Source organism: Watersipora subatra, chromosome 4, assembly GCF_963576615.1.
Source record: "Watersipora subatra chromosome 4, tzWatSuba1.1, whole genome shotgun sequence".
NCBI classification, from domain to species: Eukaryota; Metazoa; Bryozoa; class Gymnolaemata; order Cheilostomatida; family Watersiporidae; genus Watersipora; species Watersipora subatra.
Window position 1 is genome coordinate 19,497,972 of NC_088711.1, and position 26,455 is coordinate 19,524,426.

General features: G+C 35.9%; 1 protein-coding gene across 2 annotated transcripts; it reads right to left on the minus strand.

Annotated features, from left to right (window-relative positions):
* Positions 1-2,567: 2,567 nt before the first annotated feature.
* Positions 2,568-22,781, minus strand: LOC137394672 (uncharacterized). Of its 2 annotated transcripts, XM_068081429.1 has the most exons (9): positions 22,632-22,781; positions 21,786-22,154; positions 18,735-19,112; positions 14,431-14,596; positions 12,189-12,277; positions 6,187-6,234; positions 5,542-5,632; positions 4,364-4,411; positions 2,568-2,673 (listed from the first exon to the last, which is right to left on the minus strand). In XM_068081429.1, the coding sequence occupies exons 1-9, from the start codon at positions 22,696-22,698 to the stop codon at positions 2,649-2,651; spliced, it is 1,281 nt and encodes a 426-aa protein (XP_067937530.1). In that variant the 5' UTR covers positions 22,699-22,781; the 3' UTR covers positions 2,568-2,648. The 2 variants fall into 2 exon arrangements, with proteins under 2 accessions (XP_067937530.1, XP_067937531.1); XM_068081430.1 differs by lacking the exons at positions 2,568-2,673; positions 5,542-5,632 and having other exon boundaries at positions 4,001-4,411.
* Positions 22,782-26,455: the final 3,674 nt, after the last annotated feature.

Genomic DNA, 26,455 nt, shown 5'->3' on the forward strand with positions numbered 1-26,455 from the left:
TTCTATGTCTATGTTTCTATGTAATTACTATGTCACTCTGTACATCTATACAATATTTTCACCTAATGATGCCAACACTGAAACGAATGAAAATCATATAATCGTATGCCAAGTATTTTTTCATTGTAATCATAGCAAAACAGACCATATTTAGCCATCGCTTGCTAATGATTTCACATTTACATTTAAACACATTTACAGTTTTTTTCCTCCTAATTTATTTCAACAAAACACTTCTTTCATGATATAAAATTTTAAAGTTGTAGTTGTTTGAAAAAGCTTGAAAACCCTTACAGTTGTTTTCTTTTTTCTCTCAATTCATTTCAACTGCACAAAAAATTTTTCTCATGATATGAAGTTTAAAAGTTAGAATGGTAAGTGTTGTATACAGTATGTTAAATATAAATAAATTTTCTGTCCAAGGACTTTTTTATGGCCCAGGCTACGCTGGGTAGTACAGCTACTCTACCTATGTATATACATCTCAACGTCTGTCTGTCGGCCATCCGTCTATCGGTCATTTGTCAGTCATTTATCTGTTTACTTTTCGTTTGCCGTTCGTCTGTCTGCCATCTGTTCCTTGTCTGCCATCTGCCTGCCGTCCATCTGCCGGCTGCTCATCTGTCTGCCGTCTGTCCATTTGTCTGCCCGTCCGTTGTCTGTCCGTTGCCCATTCATCATCCGTTTGTCATTTGTCCAGTTCCAGCGATAAAGTTTTAGCACTGAAAAACCTCTATGGTACTGGATTTGATCTCGCGACATTCAAATCGCAAGTCTGATAACAAGCACACGGAACCACAAGGCTAAGCTGTTCTTATCACATCCATCGCTCTTACCATAGGCTCTATATCCTTTTCACGATTGCACAAGATAAATGTACACTTTTTAATAATAATTAATACAGTCTTGGGTTACGATGCCCTTAGTTATACAAGTTTTTGGCCTTACGAAGTGAAACACAATGTTTTTCGTTCTCACCATATGAAAACGAAATCTTTTCGATTTTCTTTGCTATAAGATATCAACAAGAAGTTCTATCGAACTTAAAATTTGGCGGTCAGTGTGCTGATTACGTCGAAATAATGAAAATGCCGATAAGCTATTTGCCAAAATTTCTCTCACGACGACTGAAAGAGATAGAATGCTTGCTCTCAGTTTGGCGTTATTCGTAATAAGTTATAGCGAAAACGAAACCGAAAACAAATAGGCGATAAATTTTTTGTTGATGACAAAGTTGAAGTTTAGTTTAGTAAAAAATATATACTAAAATTTAGCTTTATGTATGTTTTAAGTAGACTAAATTGATTTAAGGTAAATTTAACGTTTATGTTATACATTTGTCTCAAAGGTAAAAACTCCCCATGGTACATACTGCTCAGTTATTATATTTCACTATATTTAACTATATTTGCCGATGTTAATATATTATTTTGTTACTAATTCTTAACATGTAGGTATAGTATAGTATGTATATAAAAGTTAGATTACTCTTATCAGGTAGTGTTTGCATTAAATGATTACTATGGGTTTCTACACCACTCTATTTGACATTTTGGCCTTATGATGCTAACGCTAAAATAAATAAAATCATATAATTGTATACCAACTCATTTTTCATTGTAATCATAGCAAAACAGACTATATTTAGCCATCACTTGCTATTTATTTCACATTTACATTTAAACACCCTTACAGTTGTTTTATCTTTTCTCATACACTACTTTATTTGAACTGCACAAAAAAAAATTTTTGTGGTATGAAACTTAAAATTTACAATTGTTTAAAAAAGTTTGAAAACTTTTACAGTGGTTTTATTTTTTTCTCTTATTCTTCTCTCTTAATTTGTTTAAACTGCCCAAAAGACTTTTCTCACGGTATGAAGTTTGAAAGTTTGAATGATAACTGTTGTTACATGTTAAATAAAAATTAATTTTCTGCACAAAGACTTTTTATTACCTGAGCAACGTGGGGCATTCAGCTAGTATATGAATATATATATATATATGAATATATATATATATTCATATACTAGCTGAATGCCCCACGTTTCTCGAGTAATAAAAAAGTCTTTGCGCAGAAAATTATATATATTATATATATATCACCATTTGTCTGTCATCATTTGTCTGTCAAGTTATAGCGATAAGACTTTAGTAACGAAAAGTCTGTTTCACTGAGGATTTGAACTCATAACATTTAAATTGAAAGTTTTCTAACAAGCGCGAGTAATCACTAAGCTAAGCTACTCTTAACATTCTGAACCCTTTATCTATACTTATTGCAATTGCACGCGCTAAACATGTATTTTTTATTATTAAGTAATATTACCTATTGTGTTTAATTTTTCTTTACAAAAATTTTAAAAGTCTTTTTACCATTACTCATTACCTATTTTTCAATGTGTAATTTCCAAATGTGCCTTTTCAATTTCTAGCGTGCCATTACACTCCGATTTCCGGTTTTTCCTAAGATTCGACCGCTAATTCTGTAAAGGCTAAATACTTTCTGTGTGGACAATTATATTACCTTGAGTAGAAATTGCCTCTACATTCTATATCCCTTCTGTCTGACAAAGTATCAGACAAAGACAGTCAGATATCTCATTTTTTCATTTGTATCAGTATCGAGGGGTACCCGTATCGTCATATTCAAAGTTTTGTTGGATAGCTTCTGCTGCAACAGTAACCTTTTTATACACACACTTCTATGCACTAATGGTTATTTTTAATTCAACATATTCAACATATTCATGATTTTTATTTTGTTTTCTCAGCTCGTATTAATTGTGTCATTACCAAAATATTTTTCATTGTAATCGTAGCAAAACAGACTGTATTTAGCAATTACTTCTAACTATTTTACATTTTAACACTTTCACAGTTGTTTTATTTTGTCTTAATTTATTTGAACTGTACAAAACACTTTTCTCATGATATGAGTGTAGAAGTTAGAATGATAACTGTTGTTATATGTTCAATAAAAATGTATTTTTTTCTGCATTGAATTTTGTACCCAAGCAAAGCCGGGCATTCAGCTAATCTACTAATGAAACTCTGATCATCTTATATTTTTACTTGAAATAGTAATACAGTAAAAGTTATACAGGAAGTAATTAAAGCGCTTCATAAAAGAACGTCATTTACAGGTTTTGAACTCATGACATTCAGCTTAGTAAACCACCTGCACTAATCAGCAGCCTTCTGGCATTGCGGAAAAATCTTTACCATAATAAGAGTGGTGTTCCGTGACAGTAAAATATTCTTGCGAGAGGAAAAAGTTACAAGAGCAGACTGGTCAAGCTGCATCTATGACTGCTATATGTTACTGCTATATGTTACTGCTATATGTTACTGCTATATGTTACTGCTATATGTTACTGCTATACGTTACTGTTATATGTGACTGTTATATGTTACTGCTATATGTGACTGCTATATGTTAATTTTATATGTTACTGTTATATGTTACTGTTATATGTTATTGTTATATGTTTCTGTTATATGTTACTGTTATATGTTACTGTTATATGTTACTGTTATATGTTACTGTTATAGGTTACTGTTATATGTTACTGTTATATGTTATCTATGCTGTCATCTGCTGTTACCTATGCAATGTAAAAAAGCAGATTCGCTCCAAGCAACACCAACAGGCAACAGGCTCAATTCGCTATCTTAGAACTTCCATTTTCCATATAAATGAGCCTCAATCTTCTCATGAGAAACTCAAGAATGCACCTTCATATGCATTTTGGACAATTGCCCTCAATGAACATGCTCATGGAGGTTTGTCATAAAAGCAGGGTAGTAAATCACATTGAAAATCTACACACACATTGCCTGCACCTACGGGCGGGCACCTGCAGGTGCAGGTGCCCGCTCACAGGTGCCGGCAGGGGCCTGCGACAGTATCTGATTGGCAATGAAAGAAATCCCAGGCAACACAAGGCTTACTGCTAGCATTAATTCTACTGAAAATGTTGTTTTATATTTATCAGAGTTACACAGCAAGGGGAGTTTCTAATAAGAACTTGGTAACTGTTCTATAACAATTCATTTATATTTACTAACAGTTTTATAATGACACTTTTAAAAAGATCTTCTGCAAAAATGAAGTAACTTAACCAAATATCCTGAAGTGAATCGAGTGACGCCACAACAAATGGAGTCAATTTAGTTCATAGAGATGCTAACAATGTCGAAGTTTGCATAAGATTGGCAATAGGCAGCATGTGCTTGCTGGCTGGCATAGTGGATTCACATCTCCTTATCATTCAGAAAGTACAGTTACCTTGAAGATGCTAAATGGTAGACTGACAGCCCACTATGTAACTGGCTCTCTCTGTGGCTAATGTAAAACTTACATTAAGACTTCATCATAGAAACCCGCTGGCCAGTTATTCTCTTTGATTCTAAAAATAGTAAGAGGAAACACTGTAACAAAGAAAAATGCCTGTTGATTAGATTAGTCAATTATATAACAAAATGTTGGAGGGCACTCATAAGAGAACTCTCACCTTGTTTTACAAGCCACAGTTTGTCTGTGAGGACACCATTCAAGTTACAGTTTGTCTATGAGGACACCATTCAAGCTACAGTTTGTCTATGAGGACACCATTCAAGCTACAGTTTGTCTATGAGGACACCATTCAAGCTACAGTTTGTCTATGAGGACACCATTCAAGTTACAGTTTGTCTATGAGGACACCATTCAAGCTACAGTTTGTCTATGAGGACACCATTCAAGTTACAGTTTGTCTATGAGGACACCATTCAAGTTACAGTTTGTCTATGAGGACACCATTCAAGTTATAGTTTGTCTATGAGGACACCATTCAAGTTACAGTTTGTCTATGAGGACACCATTCAAGCAACAGTTTTTCTTGTGAAGGCACCACACCCATCAAAGTTACAGTTTTGTCTGTGATGATCCACATCAAGTCACAGTTTTGTCTGTGATGACCCACATCAAGTCACAGTTTTGTCTGTGATGACGGAAATCAAGCTACAGGCTGTGATGGCACAAATCAAGCTACAGTCTGTGATGACACAAATCAAGCTACAGTCTGTGAGGACACAGATAAACTACTGTTTGTTTGTGATGACACAGATCAAGCTACAGTCTCTGATGACACAGTTCAAGCTACAGTCTGTAATGGCACAGATCAAGCTACAGTATTTCTGTGATGATACAGTTCAAGCTACAGTCTGTGATGGCACAAATCAAACTACAGAATGTCTGTGATGGCACAGATCAAGCTACAGTTTGTTTGTGATGACACAGATCAAGCTACAGTTTGTTTGTGATGACACAGTTCAGGCTACAGTTTGTTTGTGATGACACAGTTCAGGCTACAGTTTGTTTGTGATGATACAGTTCAAGTTACAGTTTGTTTGTGACGACAGAGATGAAGCATAAGTTCGATGAAAGTTGACAGTTTTTTACAGCTCACTAATTTTCAACTTTTCACTAACCTTCAATGTCAGGTTCAACACCAACAAGATGAGCTGACCTACTAAAATAGAAAAGATAATTTCATACCGAGCTATGTGCTCAGCATTGAGGTAGCCTTTATCTGGTAAAGAATTTGCTTGACTGCTTGCTCCCTGCCTGTCCATGTTCCGCTCAAGATCTGAATGTAAACAAATGCTGCTATGTTTCATCTGAATCAAGCCCAGCAACGCAAACATGCCACATTTATAATTACTGTTTTTAAGCAATGCTCTTTTGCATTTTTAGCATCATTAGCAAGTGTTATACGAATTTATTCGTTTCAGAAAATATTTCTTCTACAAGTTTTTTCATATTGGTATTACATTAGGAATTACATTTTGAAAAAATCAATCTACTGTTTTCTAGCATAATGCGATGGGAAAGTACATCAGTTTGTCTATGTATTACTACTTATATGGTCACCTCAGTATATCAGTATATCTATGTATTACCACTTGTATGGTCACCTCAGTATATCAGATTGTCTATGTATTACCACTTATATGGTCACCTCAGTATATCAGTTTGTCTATGTATTACCACCTACCTATATGTTCATATTCATATGTTCATATGTTCATATTCATTCCCCTCTACCTCTAAAAAGCTTAGTAAAAGCTTCTTGTCATGAATTCTACTGTAGGACTGAATATACAGGTGTCAGCAATAACTAGCTACAACTTATAAACCAACCTATTCTTCTCGGATAGTCATAAACAAACATTTCATCTTCTTCAGTTTCTGTAACAGAGCAGTATTTTATTATTGTTACCATGTAATGAATAGCTTTAGGGTCACCAAATTTTGTATTCAAAGTATGCACATTTTCTTTACAAAAAGAATTATTATGAACAATAGTAAGACAATGATAATAGTCGATAATACGAAAAAATTGATTGATATGCCAATCAGCTCAAATGAGTTCATGAATGCTGCATTTGTTTTCTAACAGACAAACAGAAGGTCTGCTAATATTACTTCATCTAACAGACAAACAGAAGGTCTGCTAATATTACTTCATCTAACAGACAAACAGAAGGTCTGCTAATATTACTTCATCTAGCAGACAAACTGAAGGTCTGCTAATATTACTTCATCTAACAGACAAACAGAAGGTCTGCTAATATTACTTCATCTAGCAGACAAACAGAAGGTCTGCTAATATTACTTCATCTAGCAGACAAACAGAAGATCTGCTAATATTACTTCATCTAGCAGACAAACAGAAGATCTGCTAATATTACTTTATCTAGCAGACAAACAGAAGGTCTGCTAATATTACTTTATCTAGCAGACAAACAGAAGGTCTGCTAATATTACTTCATCTAATAGACAAACAGAAGGTCTGCTAATATTACTTCATCTAACAGACAAACAGAAGGTCTGCTAATGTTACTTTATCTAGCAGACAAACAGAAGGTCTGCTAATATTACTTCATCTAACAGACAAACAGAAGGTCTGCTAATATTACTTCATCTAACAGACAAACAGAAGGTCTGCTAATATTACTTTATCTAGCAGACAAACAGAAGGTCTGCTAATATTACTTCATCTAACAGACAAACAGAAGGTCCGCTAATATTATTTCATCTAACAGACAAACAGAAGGTCTGCTAATATTACTTCATCTAACAGACAAACAGAAGGTTTGCTAATATTACTTCATCTAACATACAAACAGAAGGTCTGTCAATATTCCTTATTGACAAATAAAACTGTAAAGGTGGTTAAATGTATAGCAAGTAATGGCTAAATATAGTCTGTCTTGCTATGATTACAATGAAAAATTATTTGGTATACAATTATATGATTTCAGTTCATTTCAGTGTTGGCATGCGAAAATATCGTAGGCTATAGACGTATATAGAGTTGTTTAGAAACCTATAGTAATTATCTAATGCAATCACCTCCTGGTAAAAATCATCGCAATCATCATCATTAAAAATGGTAACAAAACATTATGTTAACCTTAGCAATCCTAAGTACCTATAATGACTGCAGTGCATTTTGTGGTTATTACCTACAAGATAATTTAACATTACAATGTACTACGGGGCAAGTTCTTACCTTCAAGACAGACATATAACATAAACGTTGATTCTAACTTAAATGAATTTAGCCTACTAAACGCATACTTTAAAGGTTGACTTGCAACAAAATTCACATTACAGTTATTTGGTATCAAAAGATTCACCATGTTTTACTCTATTGTGTTGTAAGTGCCACGTATGTGGAAATGTGATTACAAGCTTTTAAAAACTACAAAACGAACAGGTAATCGCAGCCCTACGAGACCGCCGTAGTTTGGATTCTCTTTTCAAAATTGCTCAAATGTGACGTAGTTGTGGTAGATGGTTTCTGTTTACACTTTCATGCAACCTTATTCGTCGGAATATTTTCACAATTTTACTTCACGCATTCAATAAAACCATGTCTATTGTTCTTACGCGTCTGTTTTATCGTCATTGTAATGCTGTCACTTTTAGCACTGATATCTTATAACTTACCTCAAAAATTCGTTTAATTTTGTAATCTTACCTCGAAGAAAAACATATCATTGTCTGATAATCATGACGAGCCTGTTGGTCAGCCGTGATAATCGAAAAGGAGCTGCAAAAATTATTTGCGAAGTATTGGGTCACGTGATCAGATTACGACTTGCCGATTAGACCAAACCGAAACAAAGCTGTAAAGTAGCGAGCATCTATATTTGATAAGTGCTCTTCGGTAAAACCCAAAGTGTTTGTCATAAACTAGTGCTACGAGAAGTTTTATATTGAGTCTTTTATTAGCCTTTCAATATACGTGAGAACGTCACGTGACAAAACAATAACCAAATCATTCGACTACGTCAGAGAAATAAATAGATTCCAATCTACGGCGGCTTTTCGCTTTTGAGCTTTTAAGAGCTTGTAATCACACTTCCACATATTTGGCTCCTACAAAACAACAGAGTAAGACATGATGAATCTTTTGATCCCAAATAACTTTAATGTGAATTTAGTTGCAAGTCAACCTTCAAGGAAGTTTTTGTATGTATTTTAGTAAACTTCAAAATTTTAACTAAAGTTTTATCATTTATCCACTTGCAATTCGATTTTTACAATAACGGATAACGCTGAACTCGTCATGGCGAGCAGCGTTGATCTCTTAATAACGTATACTCATAGATATATATACCATATATATATATACCATAGATATATATACATAGGTATATATATCTATGCGTATACTGTACAATCAGTACACAAATCGCCTACTTTTAATTTCGGAAGAACTTATTGTTAATATCGCGTAGCAGAAAGAAAACTCGCTCTAAAACAAATGTAAAAGCATCGTGTTTCCTAGAGTTGGGCAAAAAATATTTTATAACAGGGGCATCGTAACGTGTGGGCGCATTGCTTAAATAATATATCATTTATTGAGCACATATGCCATGTGGTATATGATGAAGTCTTTTATCAATACGCCTTGTATAGCTCAGTGGTAGAGCGTGTGGATTTAAAATTTGCTATTGCAATCTCTGTGAGTTCAAATCCATCGGTATGCGGAATATTAATTTCAATATGTTAATAGCTATAATAGATGGACATACACAGGCACGGACACTCAAACTTTGAGAAATACCTATATATATATATTAGTACTAATGTAATCGAGTGTGCCCTGAGAGATTGTGTCATGTGTGATAATCATGTGCAAAGTTGGTCTTGAACATGGAAAGGTGGCACAGATTTTAGCATGCTTGGCTGGAAAACCAAACATCTGGGTTTGATTTCCGAGTGGTGAAATCTTTTTTCAAACGCTTTCATTATACATTGCTGTAGCTTTTCCATGTACATTCTGCCCAGCATTTGAAATGGTGTCAAAGAATAGGCTCTATGCCTATATAGTACAACATCCACTTTCTAGCAGCTAATTTGCTTGCCTATCTGTAGCAAATGCCTATAATTGTCTTACCTTTACTACAGTGTAGGCTAACTTTTTAAGTATAAACAAATGCAGAGACGATCAGCATATACTTGGCATATGTTTGGAGTTATTATCATTTTTTTAAAAGAGCAAAACTCCTCACAATGAGTTATTGGTGCCAATATCTCTATAGGTAGCTTAGTCAGAATTGCGCAACTTTAAATGTGTTATTTAATTGGGCATATTCGGTTTAATTTTATCACAGTGTGTAACTTCGTAGGTCTTACCACCTAATCAAGCGTAATTATACCATCATATCTCATTATACCATTACATCTAATAAGATCAGACTATAACAATGTAAGTAGGTTATTTTTGAAGATACAAATCTCTGTGCGTTGTGTAATCATATGGCCTACAACTGTATCATCATTTTTGGCTTCCGTAAAAATGCCTGTACAATTATGGTTCAATATCAAATAGATCTAAGTGCTATGTTAGCATAAACTCTACAGCCCCCTTACCAGTGTACACCAGCCATAACAAAGTTTTAAATTTTCTTATTTGATCAGCATGTCAAGAGTTGCCGACTCAAACATTCTATTAACATATACAGACAACTACTTACAGGAGCTTGTTCAATTTGGTTATTGTACCAGTTTGCAGAACAAATTTAGGTACAGTCAAACCTCAAGTACAGTCAATACTCTACCTGCATGTACAATCAAACCTCTACTTACAAGTACAGTCAAACCTCTACTTACAAGTACAATCAAACCTCTACTTACAAGTTCAGTCAAATCTCTACTTACAAGTAGTCCAATCTCTACTTACAAGTACAGTCAAACCTTTACTTACAAGTACAGTCAAACCTCTACTTGCAAGTACAGTCAAATCTCTACTTACAAGTACAGTCAAATTTCTACTTACAAATACAGTCAAACCTCTACTTACCAGTTCAGTCAAATCTCTACTTACAAGTACAGTCAAATCTCTACTTACAAATACAGTCAAATCTTTACTTACAAGTACAATCAAATCTCTAAATACAAGTACAGTCAAACCTCTACTTACAAGTACAGTCAAATCTCTACTTACAAGTACAGTCAAATCTCTACTTACAAGTACAGTCAAATCTTTACTTACAAGTACAATCAAATCTCTAAATACAAGTACAGTCAAACCTCTACATACAAGTACAGTCAAATCTCTACTTACAAATACAGCCAAATCTCTACTTACAAGTACAGTCAAATTTTTACTTACAAGTACAATCAAACCTCTACTTACAAGTACAGTCAAACCTCAAATACAGTCAAACCTCTACTTACAAGTACAGTCAAATATCTACTTACAAGTACAGTCAAATCTCTACTTACAAATACAGTCAAATCTTTACTTACAAGTACAATCAAATCTCTAAATACAAGTACAGTCAAACCTCTACTTACAAGTACAGTCAAATCTCTACTTACAAGTACAATCAAATCTCTACTTACAAGTACAGTCAAATCTCTACTTACAAGTACAGTCAAACCTCTACTTACAAGTACAATCAAATCTCTACTTACAAGTACATTCAAATCTCATCTTACAAGTACAGTCAAATCTCTACTTCCAAGTACAATAAAATCTCTACTTACAAGTACAGTCAAATCTCTACTTACAAGTACAGTCAAATCTCTACTTACAAGTACAGTCAGACCTCTACTTACAAGTACAGTCAAATCTTTATTTACAAGTACAGTCAAACCTCTACTTACAAGTACAGTCAAACCTCTACTTACAAGTACAGTCAAACCTCAAGTACAGTCAAATCTCTACTTACAAGTACAGTCAAATCTCTACTTACAAGTACAGTCAAATCTCTACTTACAAGTACAGTCAAATCTCTACTTACAAGTACATTCAAATCTCTACTTACAAGTACACTCAAATCTCTACTTACAAGTACAGTCAAACCTCTACTTACAAGTACAATCAAATCTCTACTTACAAGTACAGTCAAACCTCTACTTACAAGTACAATCAAATCTTTACTTTCAAGTACAGTCAAATCTCTACTTTCAATCACATCAACACACAAACTTTTAAACAAGATGTAAAAACTGATAAAATACATGACTACATCCGAAGCTTTGATATTTTGATGAAAAGGTTTCAGTTTGTATCGTACATTTTTTACATTTGAACAACTACCTTTGAGAAACAGGCTTTACAAGAGCCCACGTTAATACGCCTTATTATTCCATTTGATAAGTCAACACTTGCTGAGAAAATTATTTTCATGTGTGTACATTTTTTCTTCTGTAATTATTTACCACAAGTAACCTGATCAATATGAATCAGCATTTATTAGTAACATTTAGTAGTGAACATTCTATAGCACACACTGACATAGCGCTAGCACATTACAACCGATGCAACTATGCCGTGTTGACATAGCGCTAGCACATTACAACCGATGCAACTATGCCGTGTTGACATAGCGCTAGTACATTACAACCGATGCAACTATGCTGTGTTGACATAGCGCTAGTACATTACAACCGATGCAACTGTGCCGTGTTGACATAGCGCTAGTACATAACATAAGGTAACATAACTCCACTTAAAGATACATTTTCTGACATCAAGGTTGGCAAAGGTCAAGCAAGGCTGAAGGTTTTGACCACGCCAAACATCGCCATTTAGGTCAATATTCACATAATTGTCTCACCAGTTTACAATCGGTGAAAGGTGGCTAGTGTAGCCAGGGGGCTTCAGAGCTAATACTCACTTGCATAGCTTGTGAGACAAATATCTTGTGCACTACTGACACTTGGTGGAGCAGTCATTGGCTCCACATGTGCATATTTTTCCGCTCTTCTAGAAAATGCACGAAAGGTTTTTAATCATAGCTATGATATCTTCATCGTTGTAGCTGAATTGGTATGCACCATGTTATAATACAACAATTGAGGAGTCCGTCAGTCTTGTCTGTGTCCCTGATCTTTTAGGTTAGAGGGAACATTTTATGAAAAAGTTTTGTTGCACGGGTTAATTAGTGGGTGCCAGTACAGGCTAACCATGAGTGACTCGCCAAATGTAACAGTCTTGGTGCATGGGCAATCAAATTAATTTTTATCTTAATGTCACAAATATATCTGAAAGACTCTCTCACTCATCAAATCTCTTAGCTAGGCGTGTGCAATGATAGTGCTGTGTAGCTGCCTACGTGTGTTTGACCAAAAAAACAGCATCTTCTATCTACTCCATGTAACCTATGTTCTAGTGGTAAGCAAACACTATTAATCCCAAAAACGAGTCATCCACCATGTTTCTATGCTTCGAATAGGTTCGGATTTTGCCTCTTTCGACGAACTCACACCCTACTGTTTCAATAATTCAGAGTTGCACAGTATTGCTCTTTCCAAGATTTACGATGTATACATCAAAACAAAACTTATTAAATTAGACTCGCTTTCAAGTCACAGTCACTTTTTAATTCATGAGTAGTAAGCTGGTTGCACTAACTAAGGATGCCAGGACGCCTCTACCAGCAGTGAGCGTCATTAGCAATTGATCACACTGCTATATTTAGCATATTATACATTATCTCTCTAATGCTATACACGGCATATTATACACTAGAAATTCCACTGCCATACAGCCCACGACCAAAGAGATATTGAAAAAAAAGAAAGGGTACTGATACTGTGTACTATACACAGTTTGAAAGTTGGTTGTGTTGAATGTAAAATGGTATTGATAGCGATCTTTAACAGAAAGCAAGTATGAGCGCTCACGCGTCTGGAAGTTTTCTGCAAACTGCAGCAAAATAAAAGCTGTTATAAAAGTGTTATAAAGCTGTAGGCCTAATCTACTGTAATGTATGTAATTTAACAACAACAATAAGGAAATATGTTGATTATAACTTTGAAATGCAAAATTAGAAGTAAAATGGCAAGCTACTGTGTACTATACACAGTTTGAAAGTTGGTTGTGTTGAATGTAGAATGGTTTTGATAGCGATCTTTAACAGAAAGCAAGTATGAGCGTTCATGCGTCTGAAAGTTTACTGCAAACTGCAGCAAAATAAAAAAATGTTCTCGTCATAAAGGGGCGTTGTAGTTCGGCCCTAGCTTGTACATAAGTTGTAAAGAATTTCGGCTAACGTTTTAAATAATGAAACCTTTGGTGATTGGACAAAAAAGCATAGGTTTATAAACTTTGTACCACAATTTTGTACCTGTAAATCGGTCTACGCCTCAAACGGTCTATGTTTATTACAGAAACCTTCGAATAAATTTTATTACATGTAAACAATGCCATAGACTGGTGAAATTAACACGGTTTTCTCGTGAAATGCGCACTGCTAAATAGTTCTACTATCTGTCGCACGGCTTTATTTGCGTATCGTAGGCTGATCTTAACTTTTATTAAACCAAGCGTTTTGTGACGATTTTCGGCCAAATTAATCTGTCTATTTGTGTATAATCCGATCAGATGGGTAAGTTTTAAGATACTGCCGACAATTTACAAAGACTTGGTAACATATTTAAATAAGCTTAAATGTGTTTTGTATCGTTATTATACTTTAATGACTCTACAAAACGATGGTTAAATTTGTTGATGAGATTTTGAAACAAGAGTTTGCGACGTTGTTTATGAATAATCTTCGTAAGTTGTGTGCACATGCATTCATCATAAAAACTCTCAAACTTCGCTCCCGCTCGTTTGGTTGTGGGATTATCTCTCTAATGCTATACACTGCATATTATACTTTATCTTTTTAATGCTATACACTGCATATTATACATTATCTCTCTAATGCTATACACTGCATATTATACACTAACTCTCTAATGCTATACACTGCATATTATACATTATCTCTCTAATGCTATACATGGCATATTATACATTATCTCTCTAATGCTATATGCGGCAGGTTCAAACGCTGTCAAGTGTGCATCATGTTTAAGATAGGCTATAGTATAGCCAAAGGTATAGTACTAGCTATTCAGGCTATCATTTACCTTTTTAGCTGTTTTCTAAGTAAAGCAACGATCACTGCTAGGATGGCTGCTATGACTAGCAATGCGCTAGCTGTAACAATACCAGCAATTGTAGCGGCCATGGTGAGGTCTGCCATGCGTACAGTCGAAGAAGTAGATGCCTTCAATTTATTTGTCTGCGGAGTAGCTGTAAATAAACTTACAAGCATGTAATTGTGGACACTTACATATATTTATCACATCTGTTGCAGTAAGTCTTTTCAAAGGCACAACACAAAGAAAGATGCATGTGTACTTGTAAGTGCTCCCATGACTACAGACAAGTACTTGTAAGTGCTCCCATGACTACAGACTTGTACCCGTGAGTACTTCCATGACTACAGACAGGTATTTGTAAGTGCTCCCATGACTACAGACCTGTACCTGTGAGTACTTCCATGACTACAGACAGGTACTTGTAAGTGCTCCCATGACTACAGACAAGTACTTGTAAGTGCTCCCATGACTACAGACTTGTACCCGTGAGTACTTCCATGACTACAGAGAGGTATCTGTAAGTGCTCCCATAACTACAGACCTGTACCCGTGAGTACTTCCATGACTACAGACAGGTACTTGTAAGTGCTCCCATGACTACAGACAGGTACTTGTAAGTGCTCCCATGACTACAGGCCTGTACCCGTGAGTGCTTCCACGACTACAGAGGCTTGACTACAGACATGCATGCGTAAGTTCTCATGTGGCTACATGAAGCATTATAATATAAAATTATTTCCTCATTCCTGTAAACCCAAGAGGGAGCTATAGTCTGCTCAAGCACGGGTCTCCTATCCGGGACCTGGGAGTTTTAGCATTTGCCTCAAGATTTTTGCCGTACCGAATAGAGCTCTTTTCTGCACCTGACTTGTGTTGATTGTTGCCGGCATTTGTACCCCATTTAATGTGCAAATGTTACTGGGCCTGGAATTATTTGAATTACAGTTGCTCTGATGTGTCAGCACTTTCCAATCTCTCCAAGTGGGAAATATCTCTCTACTTTTTCCTTTTCGTTGCTGGCTATGTTGTAGTCATTAGGTATTGCTATATCTAATATAGTAGCCCTCTTGCTTTCCTTGTCTACTATTACGATATATGAGTACTAGCTGTGCTACCCGGCTTTGCCCGAGTATTAAAAATCAGCTTATAAACAATGAGAAATGATGAAAGTTGCCTGCCACTTGCTATTAGCCTGGCAAATTGCCAATGGAAAATTTTAGTAAGCTTACTAATGACAATCCCTTACTTATGCAATCACTCTGCGTGGTATGCAAAGCCGTTGGGTATGTGCTCTCATATAGCGACTTATATCAGCAAGCTATCAACTCATTCTCTGTGGCCTATTGGGTAGGGCCGACAAGGGCTAGGGCGTTAGACTGGGGAAAAGCAGGGTCTGAGATCAAATCATCTTTGGTACGAATTCTTTATTCCAAGATTTTAATAGCTATAGCCGGAATGCATACATATGGACATACTTGGAGAAATATAGATAAAATATATGATAGGTATACTGCTGACCCCAAGAAGTAGCAAGTCATGATTGGCTGAAGAATTTTGAGACTTTGCTAAGATATCAAGCCTGTTTGAACACAAACGTAGTTTGAATTATGTGTTATAAGTAAGTGCTATAAGCTTACCTAAACTTGCAAAAACTATGTATTATTGCCATGGCAACGCAAACGTCAAACTTACGCATATGTAATATAATTTATGAGAGTTTAATCATTAGAAATAGTAAACAGCGGTGTGTTTGCTCTTGCAGTAAAAACGAAGCTGTTCGGCTGTTGAGAATGTATCATCAATGATCATCAATGATGATGATCAACGTTGATGATCATCAATGATCATCAACACTGATAAAAGCAGCCAAGGCTTCTATCATACGAAAATTCTTGTCATTGTAGCCAAAACTGACTGCAGGAGTTGAAATAATAAGCTGTGTTTATATACTCATTATGTAATGCTAAAAATAATAATTCTGTAACCCAGGCTAACAGCTGCAACAAAGGTCACACCGCTTGGTAGAAGGTTAACCAAAACCAGTCACATGTTGATGCAAGTTACCTTAAGACACTTATATTTCGCTAGTATTTAGTTTCGTGAGTAGCATAGAAAGTAAAATTGCGCTGCAACTTAATTTCGCAGCTCTGATGAGTGCGAAAATATAGTGATGTGAAAATAAATGCAGTGGAACAAACATAATTAGATTCTTCAGGTTCAGTTCACCGGTAGGAAAAAAATTTTCAATTTGGGACTAGTTTGTAAATGTAAACCGCAGGTAGAATTGTGTGGCCGAGATCGATTATGCAATTTGATCGCTTGCTGCCATTTGTTTCTTGGACTATCAATAAACAAAGCTATTTAATTCCGCATTATCGCTCGTTCGTTATGACAGTTTCGTTTTGCACATGAAATTTTCGCGAGAGGATGACTCCGCAAAAACGCGAAAGTTAGATGAGGCGAATACATAAGTGTCCTAGGGTAGACAAGATGGTTATGGTGACAATAATTTTTGTCAGCAAGTGTTGACTTAACAAATGGAATAATAACCCTGACCCTTAAAATATCTGGTTCTCATAGGTAGTGGTTCACATGTAAAGGATGTACGATACTAAAGGTGAAAACACACTAGGCGATATTTAGAGCAATATCGCGCTGCGTGGCATTAATCTGCGCTAAAAATCACTCGGCATGTTCGTGCAGAGCGATAACGCTAGACTTTCTCTACACAACTTTATCGCTAGCAAGATGCATTTTGATTGGTTGGTTTTTACCAGAATGCAATTTTATGGCGGGTAATTATTTCTTATCGATGTTCCACAACATACAGCAGCCACAATTTGCTATTTTGTTACGATTGAAACATTTTTAGAATGAACATTGAAGTGCTCATAAATTTAATAATAGCACTCCCAGTTCTGTACACCATAACAAACAAAAATTACAAAAAATCCGAGTTGAAAACCAACATTTGGAGTCAATCGTTGTGCAGGTTGACCATCTTGAGAACGGTAAATATTTAATATACTAAATATAAAAAACGACTACAAAATAAAATATGTATAAAAATCGTAAAAATCTTACAGTTAAAAATACAATAATCATTTTTTTTATGTCTTATTGTAGTGTAGGCAGTGTACAATCTGTGAAAGTGGGATAGGTTTAATAACAAATGCGGAAGTTGTTTGCGTTATTGCCTAGACGGCGTCATATTGAGTTACCTAAATTTATTAACAACTCTGAAAAAACTAACGATACGGAATTTTATTGGCAGTTTGTGAGCGTGCCCATTATATCGTTTGCTAGTGAATCGCTCAAATTTGTTTATGCACACGCCAGCGATATCTCCGCCCTCGTCATGACGCTCGTGATAAAATTGCCTAGTGTGTTTGGACCTGTACAGAAACATTTTCATCAAATTGTCAAGGCTTCAGTTGTAGAGGGAAATAGTTTTTCAGTTTCTACAGTTATTAGAAAATTTGTATGCTGACATGATTGCAAATAAAGGTTTGACTGTACTGGTCAGTAGAGGTTTGACTGTACTTGGCAGTAAAGATTTGACTGTACTTGTAAGCAAAGGTTTGGTTGTACTTGTAAGCAAAGGTTTGACTGTACTTGTAAGTAGAGGTTTGACTGTACTTGTAAGTAGAGGTTTGACTGCACTTGTAAGTAGAGGTTGACTGTACTTGTAAGTAGAAGTTTGGCTGTACTTGTAAGTCGTGGTTTGACTGTACTTATAAATCAACAATTGGCTGTACATGCAAGTAAAGATTTGACTGTACTTGTAAGTAGAGGTTTGACTGTACTTGTGAGTAGAGATTTGACTGTACTTGTAAGTAGAGATTTGACTGTACATGTAAGTAGAGGTTTGACTGTACTTGTAAGTAGAGGTTTGACCATACTTGTAAGTAGAGGTTTGACTGTACTTGTAAGTAGAGGTTTGATTGTACTTGTAAGTAAAGGTTTGACTGTACTTGTAAGTAGAGGTTTGGCCGCAGTTGTAATTAGAGGTTTGGCTGTACTTATAAGTCGACAATTGGCTGTATTTGCAAGTAGAGATTTGACTGTACTTTTAAGTATAGGTTTGACTGTACTTGTAAGTAGAGGTTTGACTGCACTTGTAAGTAGAGATTGGACTGTACTTGTAAGTAGAGGTTTGGCTGTACTTGTAAGCAGAGGTTTGGCTGTACCTTTTAGAGATTGGCTGGCAGAAACATTTTGGTATTAACCGTTAATCAACCATTCACTGAAATAACAGAAATTGGCGACAATGGGAAACAATATCTTACCTGAGTATTTCATAACAAACCCTGTCAGGGAGTAGCCATTGTCTGAGATAAATCTAAAAGTTAGTCTAGGTTCAATTAGGTTAAAAGAAAGTGTTGTCTGCCCAAAATCATTGCCACATATTTCCATCTCATTGTTTTCATATCCATCTACTCCAGAGACTATCACTGAATCCAGACACCTAGGTTCGATCTCGACGCCTGCTCGAGCGAGGAAATCTAGTCTAATGGTAGAGTTTGGAGGAATGTTGGTCAGGGTGAGCGAAGAGTTGATGTTTATGTCATATAATTCAGGATAGAACTTATGAGTGGCGATGTACATCAGACTCTCAGATGGTACAGACCGGTCTGTGTTGTTATCAAGGTGTATGGGAAAAATAGCTACAAAACAGAATGTTCCAGAACAATGAAAATGTCTAACAAATGCACCAAGATGATGACCACTTGTGTGTATGTGTGTAATATTTGATTTTCAAAGCTAACATCACTGGTATCTACACCCTACACCTACACTAATGTCATTTGCGAGTAACTTTCTGTTGAACCTGCCAATTAATACGCTCTATTTTTAGACTGCAAGCTGTTGAGAAAGAGAACAGAACCACATTCATTATGATGATCATCAATTGTATACTATAATTTGTCCCTCTTGTTATATTGTTTACTCTGTTAATTATCATAGATCGACGGTACTCCCTAGCCACATGGTCTATGTACATAGCATTTATGATATTTATTTTACTTAGTACGTACATGATATATTTTATAGCCTTATGCTATGTTACACATAACATTCCAACATTTCCTGAGAGAAATTGTACGCTTGCAATATCACGTTTCGATGGGTGGTAAATGCAATATACTGCAAGATGAAGATCATGCTTATCTCCCATTCATCCTTTCTCCCTACAGTATATAATGTACAGTATACTAATTAATATAATTGGTTCCAAATATTTAAATTCCTTATATAGCACATATGCAAGTTATTACACTAAACTCTCATACAAATGCATTTTATAAGATATAAGATTTTATTAGTTATGTAGCAACTGTTAAAACTAGTCTAGAGGTGGCAATAAGGTATCTGGCATAACTTGCTCTACAGTGTAGCTCAGAGAGTAGTTAGTAGAGAGTAGTTAGTAGTGAGTAGTTAGTAGAGAGTAGTTAGTAGAGAGTAGTTAGAAGAGAGTAGTTAGTAGAGAGTAGTTAGTAGAGAGTAGTTAGTAGAGAGTAGTTAGTAGAGAGTAGTTAGTAGAGAGTAGTTAGTAGAGAGTAGTTAGTAGAGAGTAGTTAGTAGAGAGTAGTTTGTAGAGAGTAGTTAGTAGAGAGTAGTTAGTAGAGAGTAGTTAGTAGAGAGTAGTTAGTAGAAAGTAGTGTAGTTAGATATGTTTTGTTATTTGTTTTCACAAGCTTCTTCACTTTATCTTAATTAAAACTCAGTAGTGGTTTGACAGAAGTGACAGTTTGACTTCTAGTGACAAAAAACTGCCTCAGGTGCAGAATAGAACTTTCCTTCTATGTATCCCACTGATAAAAGTGAATGTTAAGGTGGTCGTAGCTGGACGTTTGGATGTTTCCAGTTTAAAGTTCAACCTTTTCCATAAGAAGTTGTGGCACTTCAAAACGTACCGAAGTTGTTATAAGTGACACATTTCAAGACTTCATCAAATGTAATACCAAAGTAATACCAAATACAGGTTGCTACAAATGGTACAGACCCTTATCATCACAATACAGCAAATAAAACCAATTCTAAAACTGAGCAAATTTAATAAAGGTTTTTACGCCGTACCAAACGGCAACAATGGCACACCAACCTCCTCTTTGTCACCAGTGCTCACCACTACGCCGTTACAGGCCCGTAGCATAACAGCTGCAACCAACGTTGCGGTAATGCAACGGGCCCTACTGCCAACACACCTGTGCAAACCAATAGCTGCTCAGCATCCAACGCTGCCACATGATGCTCTTATTTGCCCAGACCACAATACACTGAACGTTTCTTGTCATCAAAAGCAACAGGCGCAGCAAGTCAGTAGCACACTTTACGTGTTCTACTCCTCTTCCACACGCCCTTCACCTCTATATAGTCCTGTTAGTCAGTTCCCTGGCTTTCTATGCACACCGTCTTTTGTATTACCGGCTAATCACAGGAAAGCCATAAATATTCACATAATATTTCACAAACGCTTTGCATGACAGTTCAACCTCGCAGGATATCAAAAACCAAATCATCAAACCATAGATATATATACCATAGGTATACATAGCCATAGGTATATATATATCTATGCATCAAACCAATTTATTGATGATGTCATCACGACTTGTATTGCTAAGCTACATTGTAGATTATATTTATGCATTGTAAATGGTGCTGGCAACAACATGGCCTCACCCTCTGCTTGGCCAATATTGGCTGCCAATATTGACTCAATCTCTGTAACTAGATGAATTGCACAGTTTTTAAATAAATTTTCTAAAAAATAATGTTTATTATTCACCTTAAACATTTTCAGATTTTAATTAAACTATATTTTCAAATTAAGTTATTTATCTGATCAGGTTAGAAATACCATATTAAAAAACTGATAAGTGGCCAGTTTACCAGTGGGTGTCATTTATAGCCAAGAATAATCATGTATATAGCTAATGATAAATCTTTGTCTAGCCTTATTAGATCACCTGCTAGAAGATGCCATTATTAGCATAGTCAGTGTAGAGTGAAACGCTGATTTGAGTAAGTAAATTTCTCGACTGCTAACACCAAATTTACATTTTAGAATCACGCTTGGTTTTTTAAATATTCTGAAAATTATGATCGGAATCCAAAAAATTGTGTGCTTTGTTGGAAGATGATGCTTTATAACTGAAACATGAATGTAAGATAAGGGAGATTCACAGACACACTATAAAAGCTCTGCTCCCTACTCAAAAACTCAAGCAATTTTTTAATTTCTGCTGGAAAATTTCATATTGGCATCTGTAAGGTTTTTAAAGCCACCATGCATCTTACTTTTTCAAAAGTACACAAAACATAAATTGGCTCACCTGTAAAGTTTAGCACTACTCCAAAATAGCCACTGGATTCATCTGTTACAAATGTAAATGTTACATCATCACCCATAGCAGTAAAATGGAGAGCTACTTCACTGACTATGCTGCCACAAATTGGGCCCTGCCGCCAGTATACATTAGTGATGTTGATAAAATCAACGCATCGCCTCTCTAGTTCGTAGTCAGCTCTAGCGATATAATCAAGTCTGAAAAGAGGATTCTGAGAGAGTCCTGTTAACGTCAGTGATGAATTTATGTACTCTGAATATAGAGATGGATAATCTTTGTGGGTTACTAAGTACATAAATGTCTCTGATGGAATGCTTCTGTCGGTATTGTGCCCAGGGTATATGGGAATCAGATCTAAAACAGAAATCTATCATGTTAGTTATTGGTGATTCGCAAATGGTACATAGTAGTAGGTAGTTTAGAGTCAGTAGTTAGAGTAGTCAGAAATTAGTAGTCAGTAATTAGTAGTCAGCAATCGGTAGTTAGTAATTGGTAGGTAGTAGTTAGCAGTCATTTACAGCTCTTTTCCAAACAAGAATACAATTTTTAGAACATCTCCTGTGAATAAGGTTGCTGATACATGTAAATTATTTGTTTCCTCTGCCACTCTGCTGACAAGTCACAATATAAGTTAGTTATAACACTCGTTCTGACTTTATAGCGAACTTGTAAAACTAAAGTTGATAATTCTATCAACGTGACTCGAGCCTATTTACTACATTTGTGAATGGTATGCTTACATATCAGACAGCTTTAGTATCTGAAAGCTGGTGTGTGTGTGTGTATAGAGCCAGTCTCACAATCTAAAAGAGTTTGCTCGTATGTACTAACCTTGATATGACTGCAATCCCAAGGAAAAGACAGAGCCGAACACGCTGAGCAGCATACACCAGAGCATGGCTAGTTGAATGCACCTCAACTCAACAAAAGCGCGTTTACTAGGATTAACTAGCACAAGTAATAGTCACTAACTTTATTTTCTTGACTCGTTTATTTTCTGAGCCGCTAGATATTTTAATCTCTAAATATATTGCAATCCACACACGTTCACAATTTGCGTGCAATCGTGCGTTTTGCCTTCCTACTGCCAGAAAGAAATTTGTTTCCCATTCCTACTCACTGAAAAGGCTTGTACTAAAAACTGATCAAGCAACAACTTGGCAACTTGAATAATTATAACTTGACAAACTTGCTCCGTTGTCAGAAATACTTTGAGCCTATTAATGTCAACATTTGCTTTAAAACTTTAAGAAAAACAATAGGTTAGCTATATTCAGTACCCTTGTTAGTGTTCTGCATTCATCCTTAGAAATTCCACCAGTTGGATGATCAATCAACTTCAACTATACATAGCTTATGACACAGCACAACCTTAGTAACTAATCTTTGAAAAAGTAGACCTTTGGCAGGGTCTAGATGTCAAAGTAGTCGGCATGAATAAATCATGACAAAAATAAATACACAAGTACATTCAGAGTGGCAGGTATGGCAGGTGCTAATAATAACAACAAAGGTGTCGGGTGATGGACTTGACAATTGTGTTGTGAGGATATTAAGGAACCTCACAACACGATTGTCAATTATTATTAAAAGCTCAAAGTAGTCAGGAGTAAACTAGAAAAGTTTATAAACTCAAAACTAAGAATAAACAAGCATGAGTTATCGATAAAAGCATTCTAATTAGTAGTTGTGCTCTATTGTTCAACTCAATTTATCAAAAAGAAATACACCTAGCTGGTTGACCTACTCCAGTAAGGAAACCTATTAATCCTAAAACACTAATTATTCTAACAACTTGATGAAGCAGCAAATACTTGCTAACTATTCCAAACTAGTATCTATCCATACTATGTACGACAACACTGCATTGGAGAGGATAAATTGCTTCATATAATACCACTTCTGAAAGAACTCCTTTTCTAGGTTTAGTAGTTCTGTCTTAGTCAGTGATAAGGTCATATATCTCAACTAGTGCTGTGTGTGTGTGCTGTGTTGTCTCATCTTCTAAAGTAAATGAAACAGAATAAAAAGGATTACAGAAATCTACAACGAAGCTCTCTATAGATGTAGGCAGTCATAAAGGGAATCTCTAAGGTATGTTAAGGAGTTTTCCTAAAACCTTATGTTATTTTAAGAACAAGAAAAAGGTATAATAAGTTACTCTAGACTAAGTTATAAGAATATAAATTAATATCTAGAAACTTAAAATATAGTCACCCTCTTGTTCTCTTAAGAAGTGACTCTTCCACTTAATTTGCTGACACACCTGCTTGCTATGATGAAGCTATGTTAAAAGAGTGAAGCATATGAGTGATTATGCATTTTTTTATATTAGTTAAAAGTTAGCCTTGGTGTCTAAAAGTGAAACTAAACGTTTTAGGTCTTCAATTCTTAGTCTTGTAATTTTCGGGGTTCCTGGCTACATCCTGGTATTTTTCCATCAGCGAAGTTTTCATAATATTCAGTCTCTAATTTTAATCCCTGGTCTGGTGTAGATTGGTACAAGATGTGGATCTCCATACATCGCATGATGCAGGTTGTTACCACCTACAGTAGGTGTTGTCACTGATTGAGAGTGTGGCACTGTTTTAGGAGTTTAATCTGAGTTTTAATTCTTAGCGTTTAGTGGTCACGTAGAATCCTCCAATGTAATGGAGGATTCTTAATATTCTAGTAGTGGAATGGCTGGATGTCATGTGATGGTGATAATTCCAAAGATGGGCTTTGTAGGTGTCAAATTTTAGGAATCTGTTATGTAAGCTGCATGGGAATGTAACTTGTTATTTTCTTTAGGTCTGTCTGTACATTGCTGATACCAGATATAACACCATGTACGTCTATGGCCTACGATATTTTCGCATGCCAACCCTGGCATGGAAAAATTGGCAATACAAAAATTGGCATGCCAATTTCTGCATGCCAACACTGAAACGAACTAAAATCATATCATGATGATGATGATGAACTCTTCATTGATTAAAAATAATACGTAAACAAAAGCAGAAAAATGCCCCTTCTTGTGGGCCAGAATGAAAGGTTAATATTTGAGAGTCTATAAATACAATCTACAATGTAATTGTTCCTATACATTTTTACAGTGTTATAATAATATAATATTGTAACGATAATATAATAATATATACAGAATGATACTTAAAAATAAAGATTGTATGAGTATTAGATTGGCAAGTTTGAGGTTTATATTCCATGAGTGATTGTGCTGTGTCCTCTGAGATTTGGTGTCTGTGGCTCTGGTTTCCATTCTATTAACAACAGACGGCCCGCAAAACTGAACCTCAAGCACCAGTTTGTAACTATAGGCTTTAGCATTGCCAGTTACTTCCTAGTAGAGGTATAGCCTTGCTATAGCCTCACCTTGGCTAGATTGAGTATTGTTAGAACATCAGTCTTCTCGTGAGATTAAGGAACAAAATGACTGATACCCAGTTTTCTGTCGAGGGGTTAGTATGGGCTCTGGTGACATCATAGTCTGCACAGAGGTTCGTGTATTGATTCGCTGTTTCTTCTTACATCAAACAGGTGCATATTGGGGTGTATGTTAGATTTAATCTGTATTGGAAGGAAAGGAGCCTGCTATGACCAGTTAGAAGGTCACACAGTGCCCCAACATCTTTTCTGTCGCCATTCAATGGCAGTGGGTGGTGGAAAAAATGTTCCGGAGTCAGAGTAGGAAGTAGGCCATATGGGCACATACCATTCGTGAGCTGTGCATTCCATTGTCGTATCTATTCATTCTGAATGCAGTCGTTGAACTTGCTTCTTGAAATATATTGCCGTTTCAATCCTGTAAGTTTAGTTGTCCGATTGACCAGTTTTCTTATGTCGGGCATGAGTTCAAGGGTGAGTGCGTTACGAGGTGTCAGAGAGCATGAATAGGTTATTAGTTTTTACCAATCCTCTGGTAAGTTGTAATTGCTCTTTGAAGGCTTATAGGTCGGATGGTTGCCAGTAAATGCAGTGATTCGCTGGGAGGGTTGTAGTGAGCTCCGAGGAGCAGTTTAATAGGACCATGCCAGAAGATCTTAGTCTTGTGATCTCATAGAGAAGCACCATAGAGTGCTTTTGGCATGGTAACTTGTGCGAGGATTCTTCTTGAGGTTTCTGGGTTGAGCCCAGAATAGATTAAGGGTTTCAGCATACCCATACTTTGAGTGAAACATTTGGTACTCAAACTGTATTGTTTCTCAAAGGTCAGGTTTCTATCTATGGCTATACTAAGGACCTTAGAGGAGTTAGAAATTGTTATCTTGTTAATATTTATAACTGTGGATGTGAGATCTCCTTTGAATACCACAATCTCAGTTTTCTGATAGTTGATGAGTAGGTTCCAGTGATCTATCCAAGTTTGTATCTGTTGGCAGTTGTTCTCAATTTCCCTCGGAAGTTTGGTCAAGTCTCTTCCAGTCATCAGGACAGTGCAATCATCAGCATATTGTAACCTTGTACCAGCTATGTTTGACAGCATGTTTCTTATGTATAAATTATGATAAAAAGAAGTGGAGATAGCACACTCCCTTGTGGGAGGCCTATCTGACATTTGGATGTTGGATGGATATAGTTGTTGGCTTTGAGGTTGGTTTCTCGCTTGGAAAAAAAGGAGTCACTGACATGGAGGTAGTTACCTCCCAGTCCTA